The 14698-nt window shown below is 42.5% G+C and overlaps 1 protein-coding gene across 1 annotated transcript in view; it reads left to right on the top strand.

Moving 5' to 3' along the window:
- LOC146868519 (olfactory protein-like) overlaps positions 1-14698 on the top strand; it is a 36281-nt gene that overhangs the window by 9678 nt on the left and 11905 nt on the right. The window contains exons 2-3 of the mRNA XM_085615672.1: positions 2743-2882; positions 11100-11167. Coding sequence (XP_085471798.1) covers positions 2743-2882; positions 11100-11167 — 208 coding nt within the window. The remainder of the gene's footprint in view (positions 1-2742; positions 2883-11099; positions 11168-14698) is intronic.

Genomic DNA, 14698 nt, shown 5'->3' with positions numbered 1-14698 from the left:
CACACACAGAGCCACACACCCCCACACACAGAGCCACACACACAGAGCCACCCACCCCCACACACACACACAGAGCCACCCACACAGCCACCCACACACACACACAGAGCCACCCACACAACCACCCAAACACACTGAGCCACACACACAGCCACCCGCACACACACAGCCACCCACACACACAACCACCCACACAACCACCCACCCACACAACCACCCACCCACACACACACACACACACACAACCCCACACACACACCCATGGGTGCTGGCGTGCCCTACATGCATTGTCAATAACTGCTGCAACACTCTGACAGGGGCAGTAGCATTGAAAGCTGCATTCTGGTGCCTGGGGTGCCCAGGATTGTGAGAGATCACCAGCGGCCTGTATCATGGCTCTCCTAAAATGGCGGATTGGGATTGCAGTATTTATGTAGCGCTTACTGCCAAAGGCTTGTGGCTTCGAAGCAGTGAAAAGCAGGTGCGGGCATGGAACTCTGTTGCATTCATGAGAGAGTATAATGTCCACCAAACTCTAAATCGGGCCTAAATAACTTGAGATCTACCCTGCTGTTCTTAATCCCAAGAGAAATAGTCATCAATAAAAATACCCATACTAATCCTCCAATTGCTCTGGCAAGTGCAGATTTCAGGCAATTTAACTGCTTCAGAAAAAATGATATACATGACAAGGAAATACAAGCCATACTAGAATTATCTGAAGTGGATAACAGTGTCATGACACAAGAAGTGGAAATAAATGTGAAAGAAAAAGCTAAACCGAACACAGTTCAGAGCCTAATAAAGAGTTCATTTCACTTCTCCAAGGCAGCAAGGTAAAATAAAAACCGAAAGACAGTTCTTAAAACAAAACAGGATGTTCATACTGCTGCATTTTTCTGAAGTCTCAGCCTATGAGCGCTCCTTACACTGTGACCACAGCTGCTAGACAGTTATCATCAGTTATGTATTTATTTCAGCAAAAAATTAGATGCAGAATCATATGAACTCCTGACACTCAGGTGATTTTTTTCGAAGTATAAAAATCACCCTAAATCTAAAGAATATTCTACCCAACTGTCCACAGACTTTCAGTTCTAGAGAATCAGAGAAGTTTTAACATCTAAACAAAAAGTGCTCAAAGCAGAAGGCAAATGAAATAATGAAGACACAGCTGACTCTCATGGATACAATGCTGCAGACACTTTACAGAGAAAAACAACTGGGCCATTAACCCCACCCCACCCACTGTCTTTAATAAGATAATGGGGATTACCAATAGATCCATGGTATAGCTGAAATGCCCAATTTCCTGTGGCAGGATATCACTTTCACCTATGAGTTCTCATAAATATTTTTGGGAAATCAATTACATCTGTTAGTTTTGCATATACATCAACAATAGCATGGAATTAACTGTACATGCAGATGCACAGAGCGTAACATGCTGTTTATTGCCATTGTTGAGGGAGGGTCAGGAATCATGATTTATTTAAAGCTGCCTCTCATGAGTTCTCGTTCCTCCCCATATTCAAATGTGTTAATAATATGATAATACATTATTTGCATCTGCATAAATACTATGCACTGCATGTTTGAGTGATTTTATTCCGCAAAATGCTGTGGTATCAACAACCATATTTCACAAGGAACCATGAAATATGAAACAAATGTTACCATTCGTAGAGAAAAATGGATCTCATCATCATAATGCCAGTCACAAACCACTCTGCAGAGCTTTACAATTGTCATGGCTAGTATGATGTGTATCATGGATAATCATATTATGTGACAAAGTTATTTAAAATATGTGTTAAAAATGCAGCTTAAGTGACACAATCTCTACCAGTATTACTTTCATCAGTTTCAGTTAGAAACCTAGGGCCAGATTCACAAAGGTTCCTTACACTTTTGAATAATTTACCCCTTTGTGTAGGTTTAATACTTTTTGGGGTATTCACAAAATCTGAGTCTATATTTACTTCAAGAGTGTAACATACATGTCTCCACCAAACTGAAGGGCCTGGGGCTATTCATGAACTGCAGGGTTTATTCACAAAGGTAACTTAAACTTTTGAGTAATTTACATTTGTTATTTACTCTTACACATTTGAGTAACTTTACAGTCGGATTCGGTGAATAGTCAAAAGTATTAAAGTTACTCAAAAGTTAAGAGTAACTGATATGCTGTCATTAGAACCCCACAATGGGAGTATTGGACCACATTAAATAATTACCCAATATGTATCCTTTCTCTTTATCTCCCTTTCTCTCTCTATATAGACAATACAGTGGCAGCGATAGATAGCCCATCTGTAGTTATTATTATGTCTAACATTCAACACCTTTGATGACAGCTTGACAAATCTGCATTAATCTCCAGAAAAGCAATGTTTATCAATGGGGGAGCATTTACAGGAACTCTGAAAACAATGCAGGTTCTTCTTGTACTAAACTGTTGGGCCAGTCTTTTGAGTACTGCCTCTTCAGAATACTCCCATGCCCTGATTTAGAAGCAGTTTTATACTGTCTTACGGCCACCGGTAGAGGTGGTTCTCATCTGCCAGCTCTGGCGTTGTGGAAAGGGAGAAAAGGGTACTACACCATAATGCCTGCTCTTGTGCAGGTGATTCACATGCCAGTACTGTCACGCGCCATATGATAGCTGGCTCGTGGCAGTAACTCTATATACAACAGGCGTGTCAGCATTCTGGAGTCTTTTGATTGTCCCTTCTCTTCCAGATTCTAGGGAAGTGGTATGCTGTGGCAGTGGCATCAAACTGTCCGGAATTTGTTCAGATGAAGTCAGTGATGAAGATGCCCATCACCATATTCAGCTTACTTGACGACGGATCCCTATATGCTGCCACAGGCGTCGCCGGGTAAGTGTTAGACAAAGCAATCAACAAAGCTAGTAGCCTATTTACTAGGCAGGATTCAATGAGCATGAAATATACAGAAGATACAGCAATGATTTCTATTAGAGCTTATTTTTTTACTTTAAGGTATGTGCATACATTTAGAAAATTATTTCACTCTCCATACTTTGGCCAACATTTCTCACTTTAGGGTCAATTTTTAGACATTTTTTGGAAACCCTTTTTACCCCATCACTTGACTAACGATTCAACCTTTTGCTCTGAGCACAGCTTCAGAAATTGTTATTTGTTTAACTTATTGCATCAGGCCATATCCAATCTGGTTTTACTCTTAGTAGTAATCTGCTACTTCCCTCTACCTTAATGGTAAGTATCTTTACCACTTTATTGGAATGATGCATTATTCTTGTGACACAAAAGCGCAGTAGTCTATTGTAAACATCTGAGCTGGAATCTTATTTTCCTCATGGGAAACAATGAAGGGGCCATGAGAAAGTGTTCTTAAGACAGAATCACTAGCCTAGCTGGTCTTTACAGACAAACGCCTTGTTACTTTCATTCATCAATGTTGAGCCAATGAAACACATTGAATCCCAGGAAATCCTTGACAGCTCCCAGAATGGTTTTCGTGCCAGTCCCAGCACCGAAACCGCACTGGTAGCAGCCACCGACTGTATCCGCATGCAGGTTGACCAAGGCGGATCTGCAGTGCTGATTTTGCTTGACCTTTCAGTGGCATTCCATACCATTGCCCCAGTGCGCATGATTCAGCGACTGCTGGAAGCAGGAGTTACTGGTAGGGCCCTACAGCTTCTCCACTCTTTTATGACCAGCAGAACTCACATCGTTAGCTATAGTGCTTTAGAGCAAAGGCCTTCTGCCTTCTCTGTTGGGTCCCCCATGGATGTTCGCTTAGCCCTAATCTTTTTAACCTCTTTGTTACCCCACTTGCAGAGTTTCCATAACAAATGGTTTGCAATCAGATACCCAAAATTTTAATCAATGTATGTCCAGCATTATATGCTGGATGCATGACAATTTATTAAAAGTCAATGCGGACAAAACTGAGGTGCTAGTCTTTGGATCACCAAACCCCATCTGGTCAGATGAGGGTCTGACCTTCGATGCCCAGGTCAGCTGGACAGTCAGCACCTGTTACTTCATCTTAAAAGCCCTGCGGAAAGTCCTGCCGTATATATACTATGAACTACATTGGCCTACTATCATCGCACTAGTTCCATCCAGGCTGAACTACTGCAACGCTCTGTACCTTAACATCAGCACAGAGGCCCTAAACATGCTTCAGGTTGTACAGAATGCAGCGGCAAGGCTGATTGTTAACATCCTGAAGTATCAGTCAGCCAAGGAGGAATTCAAGCCTTGCACTGGCCCCCATAACAAAGCGCATTTCCTTTAAGGTCCTGAGTATGGTGGACAAGGCTATGCACAGCAATGGCTCCTCACACGTAAAAAACGTATTTCAGTGGTACAATCCAGGGAGGACCTTGAGATCCTCCTCACTAAGAAGACTGGTTTCTTCCAGATTTCACAGGTCCAGATGGGATGGTTGCTCCTTCTATGTGGCAACGACCAAGCTATGGAACTCCCTGCCCCATTCTATTTCAAAGGCGGGCTCTCTTCCGGTCTTCAGGAAACTTCTGAAAACTTGGTTATTTGCTTTTTAGCTGGAAGCTGGTCCTTTTTCTCCTCAAACGTTTGCTTAGCGCCTTGACACCCGTGGGTATAAATGCGCTTTATAAATACTATCCAATCCTATCCATTCCTTACTTTGGCAAATGGAGAAAATACTACACTCTCCATCATCTGCAGGCCTACAAAAGAACACACAATACACTTAAAACTGTAGTAGACACATCTGCATTTTACACTAACCTCATCTACATATTCAGCCTCTGTTCAACCTCATCAACAAAGAACTCTCCCCTGTGCTCTAGTTTCTCGTTTTTAAAATTTGTAAGTGTAAAAAAAGTATGAAGTATTTTAATGAACATTCCTAATTTTTTCATAAGTTGTTTGAAAACTGGATTTTTCACAATGGTGTTCTGCAAACATGATATCTTCACAGCTATGCCATTAGCAATAGATATATTGGTACACATAGTAGACCAGAAAGGCAGGGCTTCCTATGCTAGATAAAGTTTTAAGATAAAAATATGAAAATAAAGTGGTGTATTTACCTTTAGTTTACAGACCCAGTAGAACAGATCTTTCTCTATTGGTGAGCTATTGCGGGGGTCCTACTATTAGAACAATCTCTGAAGTAGGCATGGGTGGAACTCGTGGAGTTTCACTCCATGAAATTCACTGAGTTACACAAAAACTTTTGTGGAGTTCTGCCCACCCCTGGTTTGTAGAGAGGACCAAAGGTGAAATATCCTGTACACTACATTGGAAACTAAGAGCTTTCTTTGCATGCTACCTTGTTTCGTTCGCAGGTAATCTTAGGTGTTTTTAAGCAGGCAGGGAGAAGAAACAACAAGAAGTTTTCTCCCTTTTGCAATTTCATGAGCATTTGTCACACAAGTGCACGCAACATGAAGGTGAGACATCAACTGCAGATGATAAGAAGCCAAATTTAAGCGGAGCTGAATTTATCTTTGTTATAAAAAATAACAAGCATCAACGCTGTGACACATTATGGAGTCTTTAGAGAGAGATGCTTTTTTGTTTCTGATACGATTGCAAATGAGAGAAGATGAAAATCATAATTCTGCTCACAGCAGTTAATGTTTTAAAAATGTCACTATGGATGGGTGTGTTTCCCTTCATGGCACGTTCCTGCATGTAAGGCCTCATTTGATGCAAATCTGTCCTTTAAAGGTATAACATTTCCATGACAATGACTTGTTTTTGGACACCTCTGTGGCACACAAGGCACATTCAGAGATTTCAAAAACAGCCCTCTGTTCAATTCTTCCAAGAACAGAAGCTTCTGTTTGGCAGAGTCAAACGAGTTGATCCATTTTATGCACTTTGGTGTGGCATGGCGAGGCTTCGTTCCTACACCGCTACACTGGATTTTATTGGAATTTGTGGGGAGATTCAAGGGCCAATGCCAACCGGTAGCTGACACTCACTTCACTATTGCTGCAAACATGGATCAGCTGTCTTGTCTCCACAGCTGAGCTTACTCCTTTCATCTCACCTGCCACAGTCTGCCCTACTTCTCTAGTGCCAAATCCACTTACACAAAACCTGCGCACCAACTAAACCAACAGCTGCCGATTGGCTGCGGTGCAAGTGTGGCAGACTTTGGGAATCACTCGATAGGCTGACTAGGGAAGGAAGAATCTAGACACTTTATTGTTTGCTGTAGGGCTTCCAGTATGAATTTTCTAGCTTCTGATTGTTAACACCAATGTTAATCCCAGCCTTGCTGTTGATGCCTTCTGTCAATAGCTGCACCCTCTCCAATAACCAAGCTGGCTTTGTGGTTGCTGAGCACAACAACTCACTGTGCATGGTTTCGATAGATATGCAAGAATGCCTTCAATCGTAGCGTCCATGGCAGAGTCAGACAAGAAGCCATTGCTCAAGTTGGAAATGGTGCTGGTGCTGATTAATTCACCCGTTAGAATAAGCGGAGGAATTTATTAGTAATCCTCATTACAGGAGTAACAGAGTAATGCGGAATTGCTAAATTCTTCCAATTCCACAGGCAGTATTACAAATTCCACACACCTCTAGTCTTAAGGAGAAGTCCTTTCTCCACACTCATCAGCTGAAGAGATTAGCCTTTGTTGTTTAGACTTGCTCAATTGTTCACCAAAGTGTTTGACCTGTCAGCCTTAGGGTGACCTTCCCCCAAACTTTTTGCATTCACCCCCCCTATTTTAGCTGAATACATTTTTGTTTGTCTTATGACTCTGTGTACTTTATCACTGCTAACCTGTCTAAAGAGCTTGTGCTCTCTCTTTAAATCTGGTAAAATTGGCGTACACATTATTAGCTTATTTAATTTACTTATAAGTCCCTTATAGAGTGGGGCACCATATTACCAGGGCCTGTATACTAAATGCTACTAGTGGGCCCGCAGCAGGTATTGTGCCACCCACTTAAGTAGCACCTCATAACATGCCCCAGGCTTGACATTGTAGTCTGAATGCAGTTTCAAACTGCCAAATGGACCTGGTAATATAACCCCTTTGCACTCCCCTTACACTCCCCTTATATTGCAGATATGTCATTCCTAAGTTAAGCCCTATGCAGGCCACAGGGCAGGGTGCAATATAATTAGGAGGCTGGACGTGCACGTTTAAGATTTGCATGTTCTGCTAGTGAAAAACTCCTACATTCATTCTTCACTACTGTGAGGCCTACTTCTCCAGTAAGATAGCATTGGGTTGACTTATTAAATGTAATAGATGCTATATTTTATTTGAGAACAAGTAAGCATTTCATGTTTGGTGCCGGAGAGATTGTAATAAACAATTCCTCTTTGATGGCGCAGCCCAACTTGCAACTGTTTGCATTGTTCATGCAGCCAGCTTGGAGCCAGGGCAGAGGAGTCAGGAAACTTCAAGCACTTCAAAAGGATTACTTTAGAAACTTGTTCTACTTCAAAGAAGACACCAGGTATAAAGATGGGACCCTCAGAACCACTCTTCAGTTCACCTTTTGGACCTGCGGAAGGGCTCTCAGAGGACTGTCTGCTGCTATGTACTCCAGAAGGCTGTTTCTCTGCACCTGTATGGACTGTTTTGCTGCCTGGAGCCTGCCTTCAACCCTCATAGTCCAGCTCCACTGCTTGAGCCATGCCTCATCACTTGAAGCCAGGCCTACCAGAGTCACTCTAAGGCCTTGGGGGCTGGCCTCCTAATCAGAGCCTCAGGGACAGCAAAGGCTCCAACCATATGGAACCTGTACCTAGACACAGCCTCAGTGAGTCCTAAGCCCCCAGGTGGTGCCCCTCCACGCCCTTCCAATCATTGCCCCACGGTTGTGCTGCTAAAGGTGCCCAGATTGCCAACATCTAACGATTGGGATTTGGAAAATATTTGGCTAAAAACTGCTCTGGCAACTGAGGGAAGGACAGGCCAACCTGCATGTTTATCTGCCAATGTGCATAGCCGGTCGGCCTGACTTTGCAGTAGGTCCTGCTACCTTCTTCTCAGCACCATCAAATTCTGTTCAACGGTTTTTGGCTAAAGGGGTATCCAACCTCCTGAACTCTCATCGGCTAGAGCCTCCTGCCGCATCCCGCTGAAGATTTTTGACTTCCAAAACAGATACTAAGTCCGCACATAGAAATCTTCACTGCAACTTTGTCCAGCGGCTCTCCCATGAAGACGTCTCCATCTTGGACACAGCCTGCAGCCTTGCCCTCTTAACTTTACTTTCTGCGAACATTCCTTTAAAATGTATTTTAAGTCCAAAGGTGAGCGCTTACTTTATGTGATTTGCGCTCCATCGCCGTCGGCCATATTTTTTTACTTTGATCCTGTCTTGCGCGGTTTTATGTCCGCGGTTATCCCTTTAATCTTTGGCGTGCTATTTTTTACCTTAAACTTTAAAAATTCATAACTCCGGTTCTACTGATTGGATCCTTGTTGTCTTGGTGTTGATTTATTAAAACATCCTCTATGTTTCTAAATTGTTATGAGACTTTTAATGATCTGAGTTTTATGTTAGTACTGTTTGTGTGCTGCAGAAATACTTTACTCATTGCCTCTAAGCTAAGCCTGACTGCATTTGTGCCAAGCTACCAGAGGGTTAAACACAGGTTAATTTAGTAACTTTTGTGGTTCACCCTGACAGGTATTGTGGCTTTGCTTGAGCAGGGATAACACCCCACTCGATCAACAGCTCAATTGCTCACACTGAGTGATTTTTTAAACCCTTACGTTGTATTGATCTGAAGCCATTGATCAACACTCAAATATTACAATCTCCTTCTCCTAATAACATCACCTGGAATGCTTATTAGAAACCAATACATTGGACACGATTTCTCCAAAGTTTAATTTTAGGACTGATGAAGCAAGTCTCACAGGATACTGCAGTGAGATGAGGGTTGCATAGAAAAAGCTGGCAAATTAATCATAGTAAAAGCAGAGAGTGTTGTACTAGATACTTTAAATGAGTAGTGCACAAGAAGAGAAATGCCACCACCCAAGGCTGAAGAATGGTTGCTATGTCTTAATTCAAAACCAGTCTGAATGGCTAATGCTTTGTCAGTGGGCGAGTCTGTTAGGTTTCAGTAAAGTCAATGCAATTCATCTGATAGGTTAACTTAGGTTCCCATCACAGAAAGAAAAGATGCTGCAATGTCTATACATGGACTTACCACCTGTTAGTGAGAATGCAGAGGGATTCACTTAGAATAGTGCGCTTGCCTTAGGCAATGGTTAGGAACACAAGAACTGGCAGCATGACCCGTGGAACGCGTTATCCTGGTGTGGATGAGTGCGGACGGGCTGGCCTTTAGCACATTGCCAGTTCAGCCACGGTTCGCATCTGCTGTGCAGCCATTCTGGTAGGAATATTAAGCAGCCTGTAAGTAATGGCACGAGTCAGTTGATCTGTGTCCGGTATAAGTGAGAAAGACTAAGTAATAAGACTGAGGTGTGGGGACTAGATGACAAACCAGGTGAACCATCCAATTCTGTGAAAAATACTAGGTGAGAAAAACAAGTTAAATGAACAGCAACAAATATAAACTAACTTGAATAATACAGACTAAAAGAATAATGTGCAAAGCGTGAGCTAACCAAAATAGGAAACAAAAACAATGTAAGAGGCAAGTTGGAACTTTTCTCAACATATAAGACAACATGAGATTCGATTAAAGGTAATTTTAAATGGTCTCAGGTTATGATTACCTGGAAGGGTTTTGTGCTGACGTACCATTAGAAGGCCCTTCTCAGTGTCAGTGCTAATCACGTTTAATCCTAAGGATTTTGTGGTCATGGCCAAGAAATATTTTCGGGACCCCTTTTTGCAACAACTCTGAGTTTTTTAATGCAATTTCTGCTAATTCAAGCTCTATAGTGCCTAGCAATATTGAATAATATGTTGAAGGCTGAGACGCAGAACTACACAGAAGTGAGCTAGAGAGAAAGTTCATTTCCCAAAGGTCCTCTTGGCAGGTGGGAACCCTGCCCTATTGCCCACTTTGCGCAAACCTTAAAACGGCCCAGCGCTAATCAGGTAACCCACCATTGCTGCAAGGAAGAAAGAAAAAGAAAAAGGGCTGATTACCAACTAATGCGATTTCCGCTGGTGTTATGACATAAGCTCAGAAGTGTTTGTGTTGTCTGCAGTGCTCTGTGACCCATTCAGGCACTGTGCTCTGAAGCCCCACATACATAGAAAGATAGTGTTCCACATATATATTTCATCCTCACTACTCCTATATTATATCATCTGATCCCCATATTACAAGTGCCCAAAATGGTCTGTGCCTAAAAAACTGTTTTAACAGGCCTGTTATTCTAACATATCTCACCTTTCATTTCACTACTGGCTGATCTCCTCTAAAAACAACCGCACATCCTCTAAGATTGTGTTTCACAGTAGTGTTGTCTGGCTGATCATCGTCTATGTTGTCGTGGTGGGTTCGCAGGAGTTTTGAGCAGCGGCAGCAGCAACAGCAAGCCAAGAGGGAAGGGGCTGGATTTTCAAGCTCATGTTTTAGCTTGTTCTGGGCACTATCACCAGAGATGTGTCGGTGGGCCACGACTTTACAGCCCCATTTTTGGGGGGGCTAGGATGATATTGCACTGGCCCGTGTATCTCGCTGTGGTCTATGAGGGTATGACAGGCCGCTGGCTCATGTTTGAGGGGCAACGGATGGCCTCCAGTCTTTATTCTGAGGTTGGGTAGAGCAGAGCAGAACTCCTCAGAATTCCACAGAGTTTTAATGCAACTCTGCAAAATTCCACGTGGTACAACTCCACAAGCTCTGCCCACCCCTAACGAGTACACTGATACCTTTCAGGAGGACTGAAAAAGTACATCATGACTTGTGAACTGGGATATCTGGTATACATTTAATCACTGGGCCTAATTGGTAGTTTGATGCATCTCCACCATGACTATTGAAAACATTGGCATTTTGCTACAGTATCTTATTCATTAAGTCTAGTGAGCTGATGAATACTTATGTGCTAAAATAAATATCAAGGTACATATGTGTTCTTTGTCTACAGCACAATGGATTACTAAATAATATGCAAGCTTATTTGTGCTCTTTTCCAGACCTTCAGGATGCATGAAGATGGATATGGTATACCATACCGTCAAAGACGGTCAATACACTCTAAGTGGTGAGTATCAACCGTAAGGGGTGTCTATTCCACAATAAGGGTGTGAGAAATTTGTGTAATTTGCTTTTGCATATTGAGGGGTAAAATTGGAAAAATTGCACATAAATATGCAAAATGTAAAGCCGCCATTTAGCACTATATTTTAGTAAAAAATGCATTTGTGCATGAATTTTTGACATGAGGATGCCTTCTGGACTAAAAAGTGCAACAAACAGAACAGCAACAAACAACAGCCACCCACATTCTGGTTCCTCGAGTTGTCCCTGTACTATATTTGTGCCGCAAGTAGCAGCATAATTTTGCGAAATTGTGAAATGGCATAATTTTGCCAAATTCACATAAAGCATTTGGCAACATTCAAAATATTATGCAAATTACGCCAGCCTAATTTAAATTTCACCCAGGCCTACTCCATACACTTTTTTACCCACCTGAATGACCTGTTATCATGTGGAGGTCAAAAAGCAATGGCACAAATATCAATGGAAACTCAAACATAACTGTGGGATCCTGTGCTTCCCTTCTCCCTCCATGAGTGAGCTAGTGCTTGGCGGGCCCGATTTAGATCTCGGCAGACGGGTTCATTGTGACAGATAACCCATCTGCCGAAATATAAATCCCCATGGAAATATAATGGGATTTGTATTTTTGCAGACGGGATATTCGTCACCGTTGTGACTGGGTAACCTGCCCGCCGAGGTCTAAATGAGGCCCTTCGTTGAAGCATTTTAAACTAGAGACTGAGCAACATGCCTAGTTTCTGTGGTTCCTTTGCCCATAACCTTATACAGGCTTGTCAAAAGCTTTTGCGCAGCCTGAGTCATAAACATTCAGGGCCCTGGTTTACAGTCTGGGGTATACCCAAAAAGGTTGAGTTCCCATCACCCACAAAGGTGGCTATTCATCATCTGGGAACTCTGAGCTAAACCATAACAACCAACCACTTGGGTAATTATGGCGGTTGTATGGTAGTCCCAGTCGTGGGTGACCAAAGGTAGGGTGATGGTTTGCAGTGCCAAGAATATAAAAGGAAAAAGTGCTATTAAAAATGGCTATCAAAACACAAACAATTTTATTCTGGTGCTGTCTTGATGCCACTTTAAAAACAGTGCGTGGACAGTGTAACAAATAACTGTCAGGGTGGCGGTCTACATGTTTCGGCTATCGGACTATGGAGTCCAAGCTCTCATCAGGACCTTATGCGCTACTGCAAAAACCGTGAAAAAAGGAAACTTAAGTAAACTAATAGTTGGGATGGATTCCCAATACGACCTTTTTATGCTAGTCCGTTTCCCTGGATTTTTTGGGGGGGGGGAAAACAGGAACCTAGTTACAATAGAAGAGAAAAATCAATCATTTCTGAAAAGTATCAATATCCAACACAAATACGGCTAGATGCAGTGTACTAGCGGTCATTAGCACAATACAAGTAGAAGTATTGTTTACACAAAATGGTAGGCATATCAAGAAGTTGCTTATGTACTTACCCGTCAATTTTCGGGTATGTACCTCGCCTCGCCTGGCATCCGCTCAGGACTGGAGGCACCGCTCTATAAGGAAGAGAGCATCAATACGTACAGTAATTAGCCCCAAGGTAGTATATCCCATTGTGTTATAGTGGGGGGAGGGAGAAACACTTCCACAATGTGTCGTTTGTAAATGCAATTATGAAGGAATGGCAGAATCAAACAGTCTAGTCAAGTGTAATCAACCGCTGATAACACAAATGTCTGTGTATGCTAGCATATTTAAAAGTGTGCTGTAGTGCTGGCACACGATTAGGAGCGGGTCAATAATGCAACACGAGTCTTTTAAATTCGCATTAAGACCCTTATTAGAACAGCCATAGTGCTCGGTAACTGAAGAAGTGAACACTCTGGCTAGATCTAGAAAGACATAAAGACGTGTCATATCACGCTTGAAGACTCACGCCTCACCTATGGCTTATGCGTATGGTATTAATACAATGTCTAAAGACAAAAACAAAAGTCAGATAACAACGCGCTTTAGGACTCACCTCTCCGTCGGTACCCCGCGCTAGCAGCTGAGCTGGAAGGGGAGGTGGCGGACCGGCCGGGGGAGTATCCTAATAAAGACCAAAGAGCGTCCGACTTCGTCACTTTCTATGGGGAGCTTAGAGGGACAAAAACCATGTCTGGTTTCTCAACAGAGGGGAACTTGGGTAATGTAGTTGTATAACAAAGTTCCTCTACGGAGCGTATATCGGCGACATATTGAAGTGTCTGCCGAAGAGGTACAATCAAGGTGTATTATATGACAAACTGATGCGTAGCGAAGCGCAAGTCGTATGAAAGGCCACTCAGCGTACATTACGATTATATGCTGTGAAAGTGTCACCCTAAGGATATGAACAGTGTGATGTCACATATTTATAGGAATAAGGAATTCCAATAATCCGAAAGGCCACTTAGCGTAAATTATAAAATGTATGCTGTAATGGTGGCGCAATCAGGATGTGAACATTGCGATGTTGCATAAAAACCGATGGTATAGTTTACTAAAGCCATAGGTGGTGTCAGTCAATAATGCTAAAAAAAGGGGGGGGGGTGGTAAATCCTAATCTGTTATCACGTGTTTGTCAGAGTTAGGAATATGAAACCTAAACATAGTTGGGGGATAAAGATGCCATGTGTAATACTCAGAGATCCCAAAGGAGGGGATATTGACTATTTACTCATAATAGACACTCCAGATAAAATGAGTGATGTCCTGTTTACAAGAATGATAGAGATCAAAAAACTTTTAAAGCTACATCATGTGTTGATGTCTCACAAAGTTGCAGATTACAGGGATGACCATGGGATATCGTCGTTGAGACCTGATAGATCACTTTTGAGTTTGAACACCCATTTTTGTTCTTTTAAGAACAAAAATCTGCTGATGTCTGTAACATGAGTGGGGATGAAGGGTTGTTCTAAGATCACCCATCTCAAATCCTCCGGTTTATGACCCAAAGACAGAAAGTGGTTGGTGAGTTTGGTGGCTTGTTTACTCCGTCTGATAGTGCTTTTATGTTCATTAATGCGAGTTTTGATCTTTCTTGTGGTCATACCCACATATCGCAATGAACAGGGGCAGGTTACGAGATAGATCACCCTTTCTGTGTTGCAATTTGTGTGTTTTTTTAGGATCCATGGTGAGTTGGTACCAATATCGATGGTTTTAGTTGACTGAGTTTGAGGACAAACAGAGCACTGGCCACATGGGAAATGCCCCTGTACCGGTGGCAAGTTCCACAGGGTATTGATAATTGTGGTGGGTTTCGCCCGTGGTCTTCTTGTGTGGACTAGGTTGTCTCTAAGGTTGGTACCTCTTTTGAAAGAGAAGAGGGGAGGTGGTAAAGCCTCATTCCCTATGTTTAAAATCCGCCAATGTCTCCTGATCGTTTTTTGTACATGGTTAGACCACGTGCTGAATGTATTGACACAGGTCATTCTCAACAATGGTGGTTTTGGTACTGGAGGTTCTAAAAGTGCCCCACGGTGGTTGTTGGTGGCTCTTTTCCAAGCG

This window comes from Triturus cristatus, chromosome 1_2 (genome assembly GCF_964204655.1).
Source record: "Triturus cristatus chromosome 1_2, aTriCri1.1, whole genome shotgun sequence".
NCBI lineage: Eukaryota > Metazoa > Chordata > Amphibia > Caudata > Salamandridae > Triturus > Triturus cristatus.
The sequence above is the reverse complement of the archived record's forward strand: the minus strand, read 5'-3'. Positions and strand labels throughout refer to the sequence as shown.